Source organism: Crotalus tigris, unplaced genomic scaffold (genome assembly GCF_016545835.1).
Source record: "Crotalus tigris isolate CLP2741 ecotype Arizona unplaced genomic scaffold, ASM1654583v1 scf7180000024469.1203045, whole genome shotgun sequence".
NCBI classification, from domain to species: Eukaryota; Metazoa; Chordata; class Lepidosauria; order Squamata; family Viperidae; genus Crotalus; species Crotalus tigris.
In genome coordinates this window covers 78825-93961 of record NW_024100640.1, presented here as the reverse complement: position 1 = coordinate 93961, position 15137 = coordinate 78825, and the positions used below count along the sequence as shown (strand labels likewise).

Here is a 15137-nt window from a genome sequence, read left to right as displayed (position 1 = left end):
AAGGTGGCATTTCTACTGTACACTTTTCCCAAAAGATTTGCACAATTTTGGCCACTACTGTATAGGTCAGTTGCCAAGAGTCTAATTCTGATCACGTGACCCTGGGGATGCTGCCATGGTCATAAGTGTGAAAAATGATCCTAAGTCACTTTTTCACTGCAGTTTTAATTTCAAATGGTCACTAAATGAATTGTTATTAAGTTGAGAACTACCTGTACCAAGTCCTGATGTCTTCTAAAATCACCCAACTATCATTGTGCCAAGATAAAAATGTAGGTAATACTTACCTAATGACCACAATTGGAAGCAGCAACTCTACCAGTAAGGGCCCTGGTTGTTAAGGATGACACCGTATGTCCACAACTTACGATTTCACTGCTGGCTTCTTCATTGGGTAGGCCTGTTGGAAATCATCTGTTAAGTGTGCAAAACGCCAACACAGTGCTAGGCTGCATTAACAGAGGGATAGAATCTAGATCACATGAATTGTTAATACCACTTTACAATGCCACACTTGGAATACTGCATCCAGTTTTGGTCACCACGATGTAAAAAAGATGTTGAGACTGTAGAAAGAGTACAGAGAAGAGCAACAAAGATGATTAGGGGACTGGAGGCTAAAACATATAAGGAACGGTTGCTGGAATTGGGAATGTCTAGTCCAGTGGCTCTCAACCTGTGGGTCGGGACCCAATTTGGGGTCAAACGAACATTTCACGGGGGTTGCCAAACAACGCAATCCGCCATTTTTTCCCCCTTTTCCTTAGCTGTGCTACTCCCTTTTATTCTATTGGCTTTTGAAAGCCAATAGAATAGACTCTCTTGAATAGAGTCTAATTCTATTGGCTTTCAAAAGCCAATAGGAATTGTCCAGGCTGTCTCTGCCCTGCTGAGCCCGCCAAAAGTCCCATTCTGCAAACGGTGCTGCACCAGTTGAGTAGTCCTCGACTTACGACCGGTTGGGGGTCGCGGCGTTAAAAAGGTTGAGAACCACTGGTCTAGTCTAATGAAGAGAAGGATGAGGGGTGACATGATAGCAGTCTTCCAATATTTGAATGGCTGCCACAAAGAAGAGGGAGTCAAGCTATTCTCCAAAGCACCTGAAGGCAAGACAAGAAGCAACAGATAGAAACTAATCAAGGAGAGAAACAACTTAGAACTAAGGAGAAATTTCCTGACAGTTAGAACAATTAACCAGTGGAACAACCTGCCTCCAGAAGTTGTGAATGTTCCAACACTGGAAGTTGTGAAAAAGAGATTGGACAACCCTTTGTCTGAAATGGTAGAGGGTTTCCTGCCTGAGCAAGGGGTTGGACTAGAAGACCTCCAAGGTCCCTTCCAACTCTTCTGTTATTTTGTCCTGTCAAATGGCGATTGCAGGACTCTGTGATGGTCATAAGCTCCAACCAGTTGCAGGTCCTCCGTCTGTATTTAATAGAACTCTTTGTTTGCCAATCATGCACAAAGAGCGAATTATCTGTGTACAGGAAACAGGATTTATACACTGTCACCCCTGACAAACAATGTGACAGCTCAACTATGGAATGAAAATCAGATCTGACATCTGAGTCAGTAGAAGCTCTGTTCTCTGGATCACCAGGGTGAAAGTGGTTTATCTGGCCATTCAGCTCTTTTTCCCACCTTGCCTGTGCCCGGCGGTCACAAAGGAAGTGACTCTAGGAAGAGATAGGATCGCTCTGAGAACCACAATGGGTGAGGCTGTAGAGTTTTGGAAAATAAGCCAGTAACTGTTGTTTGAATAGATACCGACAGCCTCTTTCCAGTCAAAAAGAAAAGAATGGTCTATAGTGTGTACGGATCAAAAGTTGGTGATGGTGACTTCCCATATTGCTACAAACCATAAGGTGGGCTTTGCTTGTTGAACTGAATCATTGTAAAGGCAAATATACATGTCCGAAGATCATGTTGCAGGATCCAATCTGAGTCGGTCACCAGGACCAAAACTTTATTCTTCCAAGCTTTTGGGCTCAGGCTGAAGTCCATCTAGAGGGAACTTCTTTCTCTCCCTCTCCAGATATTCTGAAGACATTCTGAAGAGGGAGAGAAGTTCCCTCAGAATGGGCTCCTGCATGAGCCCAAAAGCTTTAGTCCCAGTGACCGACTCAGATCGGAACCTGAATCATTGTGGTTTGTTAACTAAGGCCTAAGATAGCCTAACACAGTGATGGCGAACCTTTTAGAGACCGAGTGCCCAAACTGCAACCCAAAATCCACTTATGTATCATCGGGTTCTGGGTGGGCGTGGCCCATTGGGTGGGTGTGGCCCATTGGGTGGGCATGGCTTTAGTGGTAACGGCAGACTGGGTGGGACTAAAAAGTTCAATCAATCAATTCCAACTTTGCGAGATCTTTTTTTTCCCCACGAAAAATTGAAATTGATTGATTGAACCTCTTTTTTTTTTGCATACAGTAACAGAGGTTTTTATAAAACCCAGCTGAAGGCCTAGGACTGGGGTGATGGTGCGTGTGCCCATAGAGAAGGCTCTGCGTGACACCTGTGGCATGCATGCCATAGGTTCGCCACCACGGGTCTAACATGTGAACTGACTGGGGACTATTTGGTTGCATCCAGACTGAGGATTATTAATTTTAATGAAAAACAGGCAGAAGTTGTTATAAACAAATCATTAATTCTGCCAACCATAATTTGGCAAGCCACACAGCATATTATTCTATGTTGGGCTTAAAGACAGCTTATCAAAGAAAGCACAGTTGCACACTGATCCCTCAACTATAGCTTAGAAGTTAGATGGTGTTAAGATTATACAGCAAGCTAAGCACAAATGAGCACATGGTATGAAGGCTGACAACGAATGTGAATCAGGTTTAATACTTCAAAAGTCAACTGGCAAGGGAATCCCTGATACAATTTCCATTAGGTACTGAGTTCATTGGATTAATCACTCATTTAGCTCACACCCAGTGCTTCTTCTGAGTCTCAAACAGACATGTTGGGATACACATAAATGAATTAAATAAATAAAATACAACCTCATATATCTTCACATTGAACTCTGGGGGTTAATCCATTTTCTTGGCTTATGCAATTGGTTCAGTCATAGACTAACCAAATGACCTGATTTGTGCAATTAACCAAGCCACAAGAAACCAGCCAAGGTTAAAAAAAAAAAAAAGAAATAACTAACCATGGTTAAAATGCCACCACTAGCTGACCTGTTTCAGTGTGTTGCGTGAACACAGCTAATCTCTCTCCATTTCCTTCTCTAGGCACACGGTCTGTCTGCATGTGAAGTGGATCAAAGTTTTATTTTATTTTATTTTTAAAAAGGTTGTGCTGTTTTGTACAGAATTTACAAGGAATGGGAGACACCAAAGAACCAAAGAAATGCAAAACGATCCAGAGAGTATTAAGGACATATAAGGAGACTTTTAAGAAGAGACTGGACAGCCATTTGTCCAAAATGATATGAGGCAGTGGTGGCAAACCTATGGCACGGGTGCCAAAGGTGGCACTCAGAGCCCTCTCTGTGGGCACGCGCACCATTGCCCCAGTCCTAGGCCTTCAGTTGGGTTTTATAAAACCTTTTCGCTTTAGGCCTCCACCGCCATGTGCAAAAAAAAAAAAAAAAAGGTTCAATCAATCAGTCAATTTCAACTTCTCGCGGGGAAAAAGAAAGATCTTGCAAAGTTGGAATTGATTGATTGAACTTTTTAGTCCCACCCAGTCTGCCGTTACCACCTCAGCCATGCCCAGCCAATGGGCCACGCCCACCCGGCATCCGACGATGCATAAGTGGGTTTTGGGCACTCGGTCTCTAAAAGGTTCACCATCACTGATATAAGGTCTCCTGCTTGAGCAAGGGGTTGGACTAGAAGACCTCCAAGGTCCCTTCCAACTCTATTCTTTTGTAATTCTTCTGTAGTTCTGTAACTCAAGGATTAGATATGAATAGTCGGTGAGTACAGTTTGTCCACTGACTGTCTGGAATTCCATCGCTCTTCCCTGGAGCAATGACAAACACAGTCCAGGTTCTTTTTAGTCTTACAAAATCCCTGATGAAAGAAATACTTAGCCTAAAGTTACCCTAGTGAGGCTTATGGCCATATTGGAATTTGATCTTGCATCTTACTACTTGCAATCTGGAACACTGAATTCCCTGCCTCGTCTGCCAGGGATGTGATCTTGTAAAATTATTCTTTCAGTCCTAAATTACAGGGGAGGATATGCATGGCTATGATGACAAATTGATCTGGAAAGCCTCCATCTGCAAACAACAATCCCTTTTTTATTTTTTTCTATTACTTTCCAGGCTGGATTTGCTTTAGTATTCTGGATAATCATTCGGATGCTTTGAAAGATTTAAGATTTGCCTAATTCTATAAGCCATTCTTACCATTATTTAAAAATGGGGTAGAAGAGGAAGGGAAGGACATGAAGCAATGCGTTTATTTGCTTTGGATGGTGCTCTGAGCCAGGGATAACCTGAGCAGGTAGCACATGAGAATATTTGTTTCCGCACAAGTATTCTGTCTGCTCCCTCCCTCCCTCCATCCCTCTTTCTCTCTCCCTCCCCCCCTCTTTCTCTTTCTCTCTCCTTCCCTCCTTCTCTTTCTCTCTCCTTCCCTCCCTCCCTTCCATCCATCACAAAAAATTCAGGCAAAATAAAGGCTTTTCCTATCCTTGAGGATTCTGCTGATTTGCAGGAGACCTTTGTATCCTTATAACGTGATGAGGCTTTGACAGCTAAGCTGAGCAACTGTGGACTTCCTTTCAGCTCCATGGCAGTAGCATTTGAGGGCAGATTTTGCTCTACAATTTGCAGAGTGAGAGTTTTTTGAACTCCTACCTCCTTCCAGCTCTGGGATTCTTCTCCCCCCCCCCCGGTAATTGCTATGGACTGGACAATTCCCTACTATCTGCCTAAATGTAAAATCTCAGGAAATACTTTAGACCCTTCAATAAAACAGAATATCTGTTGCTGTCGAGTCTAAGAACCGAGAATGACACATAGAGGTACTTCCAAATAATTACTTTATTGTTTACCTACAGACAGATTCTTGCCAGACTAAAAGCAACGATCTGCATAGCTACAGATATACTCTGTGAACTGCTAAAGAGGTGCCATTTCAGCCATTTTCTTGTCTACCACACATTTCAAGCTCTGCTACCTCTTTGCCCTCTGGAGGCAGGCTCTCCCTCCTGGGATTCCAGACTGCATTCCACCACAGTAGCTCAGGGTTGACTCGTGGAGTCTTTGATGCTCTCTGAGCTTGGTTGTTTGCTTGCAGATGTTTCCTTATCCCACGAGGTAACATTATCAGTGCTGGCGAAGTAGGGTTTTCTCCCTGTTTATATATACCAGCTTGCCCAGACAGTGTTAGTAGGAGTGGAGTTTTGTATTTATATAATACCCTAATCAAGGATCTACCAAGGAGAAAATCACCTGCCCACCAGCACTGGCAGGGCAAAGTACTGTATATAAATAGGGAGTAAATCCTACACTCACTAGCGCTGATGACATTACCTAGTCTGGTCATGAAATGTCCGCAAGCAAACAACCAAGTTCAGACCTCACCAAAGTCTCCACTTTTGATTGTCCTCTCTGAGTTGGCAGGAGCTTTTAATCCATTCAGTGCAGTTGTGTTTATGGTGGCACGCTGCCTTGGAGTCTCCTTTGTGTTATTATTTTGTCTGCTGCACCATTTTTTTTCTCCTCCACAGACTTCACGCCAGGGCTCAAGGAAAATATCTGGGTCTTTCTTAGTCTCTTCAGATCCCCTTCCAGAAGGTTACGAAGAGTTACAAGCTTGTTCAGCCAGAGTTAAAAATAGCCTTGCGTGACTCATCTATTCGGCAAACATATCTGCTTGAGAATCTGTGGTGGATTATTATTGTAATTGTTATTATTATTAGAAGACATAAATGCAACCCTGCAACCCAGATGGTGTGATTGTTCTTTTTAATCCCTCATAGCTTCTTTTTAGAAGCTGAGATACTGCTACAGCGATCAAGGAGATTTTGTACTGAGGCTGACATGTTGTGCTAAGCCACTGTCTGTTTTAACCATAGTCTACTGAATAAGCAATAAAGGCCACATTTATTTAACACACGAAGCCCAATAAAAGGAACTCCTGTATATTGTAAGTAAAGCAATTCTTGGACTGCCAAGATTGGACAGTTAATCCTTGACTTACAACCGCAATTAAGCCCAACATTTCTGTGACTGAGGCGTTTGTTAAGCAATTTTTGCCTCAGTTTATGACCTTTCTTACCACAGTTGTTAAGTGAATCGCTGCAGCTGTTAAGTTAGTAACGGGGTTGCTAAGTGAATCTGTCTTTCTTATTGATTTTGCTTGCCAGAAGGTCTCAGAAAGTGATCCCATGACCCCAGGACACTGGAACAGTCATACATATGAACCAATTGCCAAGCATCCAAATTTTGATCACATGACCATAGGGATGCTACAACAGTCATAAATCTGTAATTACAGTCATAAGTCACTTTTTTCAGTGCCATTGTAACTTCAAAACTTGGTAAATTAACTGTTGTAAGTCGAGGGCTACCTAATACTGCAATGCTGGGTGGGCAGGGTCAATTTTTCAGAATTTGGGGAAGGAGTTGAAACAAGCCTGAAAGAAGCTAGCCTGACGAACTTGGCTTGTTTTAACAGAACGTGATTAAATAACATTAATGAGGCATTAATACTTGATTGGAAGACAAGCACAAATTTTACAGGGTGACGGTAGGGTAGATAGCCTTAAGGCAGGGGTGTCAAACTGCTGGCCTGTGGGCCGGATGTGTCATGGTGAAACTGCACCCACCCCATTGCCGGCAATGGGAAAAAAGTTGTGATACATCGCGACACATCATGTGACATTATGAGTTTGACACCCCTGCCTTAAGTTTTTGGAAGATGAGGACAGAAATAGAGAAAGTAATGCTGCAGAACAATTGGAGCCTATATCATGCATGTAGCAAACCAAGAATTTCACACTATTTGCTGAGGTTTGGGGAGAGAAGTTAGAAGTGAATTATTTGGGCTTTTTCTAAAATAAAAGTGGCATGCCTATTTTAGGACTTAAATCATAGCTTTCAAGAGTTTTGCCATCATAAATCAGACTATTACAGTACTCACTATACAGTATGGGACAGCCCAGATTTCACCTGCCTCAGTATTAACAACGCTGACTGAAAAGTGATGCTATAATCAGATATCTGTAGGTTTATAATTAGAAAAAAGAAGATGGTAGCCATAATGGTGTGATAATTATCATTTTTGGTCATACTATTTTGGATACTTCTGTCTGTAATGTTGTCTGCACAGGACCGTTCTGTGTATTAACATTTAGTTGAGATTGATCGTGCTAAACAGAACTTAGCATCCTGGGCCCTCTGGCTCAAGAGATCAACCCTGACTTTCTTCTCTATAGTTCTTCAGGAACTTGCAGGCAAGGTTGATATGACAAAACAGCTTACACCAGTTTAATAAAGATCTAGTGATCTCTGCAACATCTAAGCTTGAATTGTTCCAAGCTTGTTATTTCTTTTTGTCTTGACTTTTTAGTCTTTCACAAAGACAGAAACTCAATTAAGTTTAACTTGTTGGAAACCTAGATGGAGGTTTTATGAGTCAAGTAGTCCTCAACTAACAATGTTTCATTTAATGACCTTTCAAAGTTGCAACAGCCCTGAAGAAAGCAACTTATGACCACTTTTCACACACATGACTGTTCTAACATCCGAAGGACCATGTGATCAAAATTCAGTTGTTTGGCAACTGACTCATATTTATGATGGTTGCAGTGTCCCAGGATAATGTGATCACGTTTTGCTACCTTCTGACAAGCAAAGTCAATGGGGAAGCCAGATTCACTTAACAACCGTGTTACTACCGTATTTTCCGGCGTATAAGACGACTCGGTGTATAAGATGACCCCCGACTTCGGAGACGATTTGCATGCTTAGAAAGTCGTCTTATATGCCGGAAACTACTGTAATTTCCGATGTATAAGACGATTCGTCGTATAAGACGACCCCCGACTTCGGAGACAATTTGCATGCTTAGAAAGTTGTCTTATACGCCGGAAAATACGGTAAATTAGCAACTGTAGTGATTCGCTTCAGAATTGTGGCAAGAAACATTGTAAAACGGAACAAAACTCACTGAACAAGCATCTTGCTCAGCAGTGGGAATATTGTGCTCAATTATCATCATAAGTTGAGGACCACCTGTGTCTCCTCTCAGTTATCTTTTCTCAGTATGCCATTTTTTTCCCTGTCTCACCTTGTAGGATCTGTTTCCCATCCCCGAATCACCCTCATTTTTCTTCTTTGGAGCTGATCTAGTTTTCCAGAAGCCTTTTTTAAAATGTGGATATGGTCCTCGCAGTGGACATTGCAAGCAATTCCTGACTAATGGTTGAACTTTTAATTCAGAAACAATTGTCCCTTTGTTCTTCAGTATTGAGAATCCCAAGACCGGGCAAAGCAGGATTTATCCTCTGAGGAATCCCAAATGCTGATTGTACCAGATTTTCTTGCAAGATTATAAACTGTAGATCTCAGATTACTCTTTTCAAGCTTTCTTCTAATCCATCACCCCATTTCTCCGCAAGTGCCCCAAATGTTCCCTGAACAGGTGCAAACTGCTGGAAGAGTACATTAAAGATGACTTTGGAACTTTGATTGAATTGTATTTTTTTAAGCGTTGTCCTTTGTCCGTTACAGGGTTGCCAAAATGACTATGCGGATGGATGCACAGAGGCAGCTGCAAAACCCATGACCGACTCTTTCAAGGTGGGTTCGTTTGCCAAAACAGAAACGCCTGCAGGGGTGTTCAACTCAGTGTGGGAAACTCTCCTTGAAGGATAAAGAGAATTATGGACAATCAAGAGTGCTGCCAACCTGGAGGGTGCATTGAGGTTAAGCATTCCCAGGTGTTGCAGGATCCAATCTAGATCGGTCTCCAGGACCAGAGATTTAGTGTTCCAAGCTTTCAGATTTATGCTGTAGCCCATCCTCTACCGCAGTGGTTCTCAACCTTTTTAATGCCGTGACCCCCAACTGGTCGTAAGTTGAGGACTACTCAACCGGTCGTAAGTCGAGGACTACTCAACTGGTGCAGCACCGTTTGCAGAATGGGACTTTTGACGGGCTCAGCAGGGCAGAGACAGCTTGGACAATTCCTATTGGCTTTTGAAAGCCAATAGAATTAGACTCTATTCAAGAGAGTCTATTCTATTGGCTTTCAAAAGCCAATAGAATAAAAGGGAGTAGCACAGCTAAGGAAAAGGTGGGAAAAAATGGCGGACTGCGTTGTTTGGCGACCCCCGTGAAATGGTCGTTCGACCCCAAATGGGGTCCCGACCCACAGGTTGAGAACCACTGCTCTACCAGAATGTGTGTTGTGGGCTAGTCTATGCATAGCATTTACAGTATGTGGTGTCTGGTTGTATGTGGTTTTTAAAAATTATTATTATTTGTTGATTGAGGTGTTGATGGCCAGCTATTAAGTCGTCATCTGTTGTTTCCTTATTCTGCTAAATTCTCAAATACCTGATATGCTGGTAGTAAATCAGTACTCCTGTTATCTGACAAGGGGCCCTTTCCCCAAGCTTCAATCATTTCCCCTGGCTATCTTTGTACCTGCTTGGCTAACAATCGCAGCAGCTGTGAAATTGAATGTATGTCCTTGCTCATTGCAATGTTCTCTTGTGTCTCACGAAGCACATTGTGAAGCATGCTTGTGCTGAGAGCATTCAGGGACAATGGGAGCAATCTCTCTCCCCCCCCCCCTTTGAATGTGCAGTCCCCTTTGTGATTTTTGGATTACAGGTAGTCCTCGACTTATAAAGTTCATTTAGTGACTGTTCAAAGTGACAATGGAACTGAAAAAAGTGACTCGTGACAGTTTTTCACACTTACGACTGTTGCAGCATCCCCAGAGTCACATGATCAAAATTCAAATGCTTAGCAACTGGACTGTATTTATGACAGTGGCAGGGTCCCAGGGTCATGTGATCACCTTTTGCGGCCTTCTGACAAGCAAAGTTAATGGGGAAGCCAGCTGCATAACAACGGTGGCAAGAAAGATCATAAAATGAGGCAAAATTCACAACAAATGTCTCGCTTAGCTTATAAACTCCACTGACTCTTTAAAAAAAGGCCCAGATTTTGCCAAGACTTAGCCATGTTCTTGAAAAACAGTTAAACTGAGGTAAACCATAAACAGGAATTTTAGCAAGTTTGTGGTGAGCTTTGAAGGGCCTGATATGCTTTGCTGTAATGCTGTTTATGAGACTTGGTTGGTTTCCCTCAGTATATTGCCAAATATGAAAATATTCTAAAATGTCTTCTTCTTCTTCTTCTTCTTCTTCTTCTTCTTCTTCTTCTTCTTCTTCTTCTTCTTCTTCTTCTTCTTCTACTTCTTCTTCTTCTTCTTCTTCTTCTTCTTCTTCTTCTTCTTCTTCTTCTTCTTCTTCTTCTTCTTCTTCTTCTTCTTCTTTTCTTCTCCTTCTCCTCCTCCTCCTCCTTTTTTGGAGGAAAGGGAATTTCTGATTTCTGATACTCAGTACTTTGATCACTTCTGTTTGTTTATTTAAATGGAATAGATTTTGGCTGCATTCACACAACTCATTGACCTTGGATTAACAACATATGATTGCCATATTCACAAAACTTGATACACTCAAACTATAATGGCATATATGAAGCCCTGGTTCCCACAACATTCCAAGAAAACAGCTGGATTGAAAGGAAAACAATCTATTGTATGAACCCAGTTCACATTTCTGAATGCGCATTACCAAAAAGAAGGCGCTATTTTATACATTCTTGTCATCTGCCTTCTCATGATCTTCAGAACATTTGTTTCCACATAATGAACCCAGGCCATCTTGTTGAGGTTCCATGAGGGATAGTGTGTCTCGCAACCACACAATTGAACTGAATGATCATAACTTTACAAAACACTTTCCTCTTCAATTTGGCTGGGCCCCAAACTGTGTGGGACTAGTTTGAAAAATGGACAAGTCAGCTTTCACATTTCCTCAATTAGGACTTCTAACAAGGAAATGAATCAGTGGTTTCTTATCCTGTCCTTCATATTTTTGCATGAGATGTAAAAGTAATATTAACACTTAATTTCCCTGCCCTTATTTAACACAGAGTATCTCCTACACGTTTTAAAGGAAGAAAAGTCAAAATTTTTCCTTAAGGAAAGTAAAAGTCAGAACTACCGTATTTTCCGGCATATATGAAGACTCGGCGTATAAGACGACCCCCAACTTCGGAGACGATTTGCATGCTTAGAAAGTCATCTTATACGCCAGAAACTACCGTATTTTCCAGCGTATAAGACAACTCGGTGTATAAGACAACCCCCGACTTCGGAGATAATTTGCATGCTTTAGAAAGTCATCTTATACGCCGGAAAATACAGTATATAAATCAAGCCTAAATTGAACAAAAAAAGAAAAGAAAGAAAAGAAAAGTAGACATCTTGTGGCAAAGAATATTACATGTATGTTGAGTGAAGATAATATGGTCCTAGGAAAATGCAACACATATTGGATGGATGTGTGTTAGGGACCTATGGACATAATGTAAAGTACATTATCTGTAATTTGGATACAGAATAACAGAGTTGGAAGGGACCTTGGAGGTCTTCTAGTCCAACCCCTTGCTCAGGCACGAAACCTTATATGAGGGATAGGCAACCTTGGCCCTTTTATGACTCGTGGACTTCAACTCCCAGAATTCCTGAGCCAGCCATGCTGAGGGGAAAGGGAGACATTTCCATGCTGAGCCATGGTGGCTCAGGAATTCTGGGAATTGAAGTCCACGAGTCATAAAAGAGCCAAGGTTGCCTACCTCTGCTCTATATCATTTCAGACTTATAACCATTTGTTTACTGCCCAAAGTTACAATAACACTGAAAAATATAATTTCATGACCGTTTTTCAAACTTAGGACCACTGCAGCATCCCTGTGGTCACATGACCAAAATTCAGATGTTTGGCAATTGATTCATATTTATGGCGGTTGCAGTGTCCTGAGGTCGTGTGATGCACCTTTTGTGACCGTCTGATAAGCAAAGTGAGTAGGGAAGCTGGATTCACTTAACCACCATGGCAAAGAAAGAACATAAAATGGGGCAAAACCCACTCGACTCCTGACTTGCTTAGTGACAGAAATTTTAGGATCGACTGTGGTCATAAGTTGAGGACGACCTGCATGTAGCCCATGTTGCATAATCTAGCCTACTCAAGTCTGTGTCCTCCCTAGAGCTGATCCTCAACTTACAACCAGTTACTTAGCAATCGTTCAAAGTTACGACAGACCTCTCCATCATGACCCGGCTGTGAAGTTTCGATAGTGCATTTCCATAGCTGAGAATGGACTGGAACTCAAGTCCTTCTGGTCTTACTTTCTGCATGCCCAATAATTTATGCATAGTCATCATATTTTCATCATGCAAAACTAAACAAAAACAACACTCTGTTGAAACGAAGCTACACAAGACACATCCACACAATTATTTTCGTAATAATGGTTCTGGTTATTATCCTAACTATTTTACTTAAATCGGCTTATTATATGCATATCCTGGACATTGTAATTAGTGTGTAATTGTTGTGCATTCCTTGTTAACTATCAGGACTCCTAACATGTTACATTGGTGTACAAATAGGTTTCATTAATAATTTTTTGGGCTTCAGCATCTAACTATAGCCCTTGGTTTCCGGATCATCTTTAGTCTGTACTAACCAGGTGTGATTGAGCTTAGGTTTCTCTTGAAATCAGCAAAAAGAGAGCAGAATATTTGCTGTACGGTTGCTGCTGGAACTGGAAACTGAGGGATTTAAAATGTACAGCAGAGTCTTCCCTGAGGAAACCTTGACTGACTAGGCAACGTTAACCTTGGATTGCCTTTCAGTTTTCAGCGTAGCATCCTGATGACTGTTTCATTTTTCTTAAAAAGAACGTCCTTCTTTTCTGAACATTGAGTTAGCATTAATACTGGCTTTCCTATGTTCAATTTTGTTCTTTGCAAGTCTGCCTCTTAATCCCTGACATTTTTGGAAGTTCAACAGACATACTTCTGTAGCTGCATCTGATAATCTGAGACATCTGTCAAAAGCATGAGAGAAAAAAATCTTCTAAGCTTTATATATTGCATCCAGTTTTGGTCACCACGATGTAAAAAAGATTTTGAGGCTCTAGAAAGAGTGCAAAGAAGAGCAACAAAGATGATTAGGGGACTGGAGGCTAAAACATATGAGGAACGGTTGCTGGAATTGGGCATGTCTAGTTTAATGAAGAGAAGGACAAGGGGGGACATGATAGCAGTGTTCCAATATCTCAGGGGCTGCCCCAAAGAAGAGGGAGTCAAGCTATTCTCCAAAGCGCCTGAAGGCAGGACAAGAAGCAACGGATGGAAACTAATCAAGGAGAGAAGCAACCTAGAACTAAGGAGAAACTTCCTGACAGTGAGAACAATTAACCAGTGGAACAACCTGCCTCCAGAAGCGGTGAATGCACCAACACAGGAAGTTTTAAAGAAGAGACTGGACAGCCATTTGTCCGAAATGGTATAGGGTTTCCTGCCTGAGCCGGGTTTGGACTAGATGACCTCCAAGATCCCTTCCAACTTTATTATTATTTATATCTGCCCTTTTAGATTTCTTTTTTTTTTTTTAGGTGGAGATCCTTCTATTTTAGGAGACAAACCTTTGTCCAGATGAGAACTGACAGTGCAGTTTTTGTTCTATTGAGGCCTCTTTAAAAGTCTTAATCTTACTATTTTTTTAAATCTGTTTTTGCTCTTTATGCACTGATATAGGTAGCCTGACTTATGATCGTAACTGAGCCCAGAATTATGGTTGCAAATCATGGTAATCATTAAGTGGGTCACCACATGACCACACCCAATTTTACAACCTTTTGTGCAGAGTCTGTTAAGTGAAACACTGGAGTCATTAAATGAGTGTGGTGCTCATGAAGTGAATCCATTGTCTGCAATGACTAGAGGAGGGTTTTTTTTTTGTTTTGCTGGAAATCAGAAGGAAATACGTTTCTGGCAAAAAAAAACACCATTGTAAATTGTGGTCACATGATCACAGAACACTTTCAAATAGCTGCAAATTCTGGCTGATTCCTGAGCACCCCAAATGTAAACAAGTGACTTGTTGGGATGTGCAGCCTCCAGAACTTCGTAGCCCTGGGGGGGTCCGTTGTAACATAGAATGGGCACTAAGCAACCCATCATAAATTGAGGTTTATTTGTGGTTTGATATGGCTTCACTGCCGTGGTTTGAGGTTTAATTGTCTTGGGAGGTCAGCACAGATAGGTGGATCTAAAATTTGAAATATGGAATAGAAGTGAAGACAATAATGAATGTTTCCCAATTTACATGTGTGTGTGTGTGTGTGCGTGCGTGCGCGCACTAGCAGGTGTGTGTGTATGTATTTGTGCATGCAGATGCTACTTTCACAGTAAGCCCTTCTGTTTCATTACATTACCACAGATTATGGAATATTTCATGCGTGCAGAAAAGGCATCTATAAACAAGCAATTAGCAAATTTAGTGCACGCCTGTGAAATCCAATCTTTGAGAGTCAGTTCTAGAAAGTGGCACTTCTATAAAAATAGAATTTGGGACTGTGGGTCAAAATGCAAAGACACTGCATTCTTTTCCAATAAATTTTGGCCTAGCTCTGCAGATATTTTTCTGCAGGAGATAGACAGCAGCCAAGTAGAGTCAAGAGTTGGGAAAGAGAGCTGTGGGAACTGAAATCTTTCTCATGAAAATAGGGTGTGATCTGGTAAAAGTACAGTTCTCTTGAGAGACCATTCCAGATCTTAGCAGAGTGGGCATCAACCGTCTTCTGAAACTCTCAACTCCGACAAAAAAACCAAGCAGACAGATTTAAACAGTGCTTTTTTTGTTAAAAAAACAAAAGGTGCCGGAACTCACACACGTCATACAACCCGCCTTGCCTACCCTACAAGGTTCCATCCATAAAAGGTGCTGGAACTCCGTTCTGAGCGTTCTATGAGAAAAAAAGCCCTGGATTTAAATAACTTTTTCTTCATCAAACTGAATGAGAATACAGGTACTCCTTGACTTACGATCACAATTTCTGTTGCTA

At 41.6% G+C, this 15137-nt stretch overlaps 1 protein-coding gene across 2 annotated transcripts in view; it reads left to right on the top strand.

The window, feature by feature from the left end:
- Positions 1–15137, top strand: part of BCAT1 (branched chain amino acid transaminase 1) — a 45651-nt gene that overhangs the window by 8601 nt on the left and 21913 nt on the right. For both annotated transcript variants that reach the window (XM_039332893.1, XM_039332894.1), the window contains exon 2: positions 8712–8780. In XM_039332893.1, coding sequence (XP_039188827.1) covers positions 8712–8780 — 69 coding nt within the window. The remainder of the gene's footprint in view (positions 1–8711; positions 8781–15137) is intronic.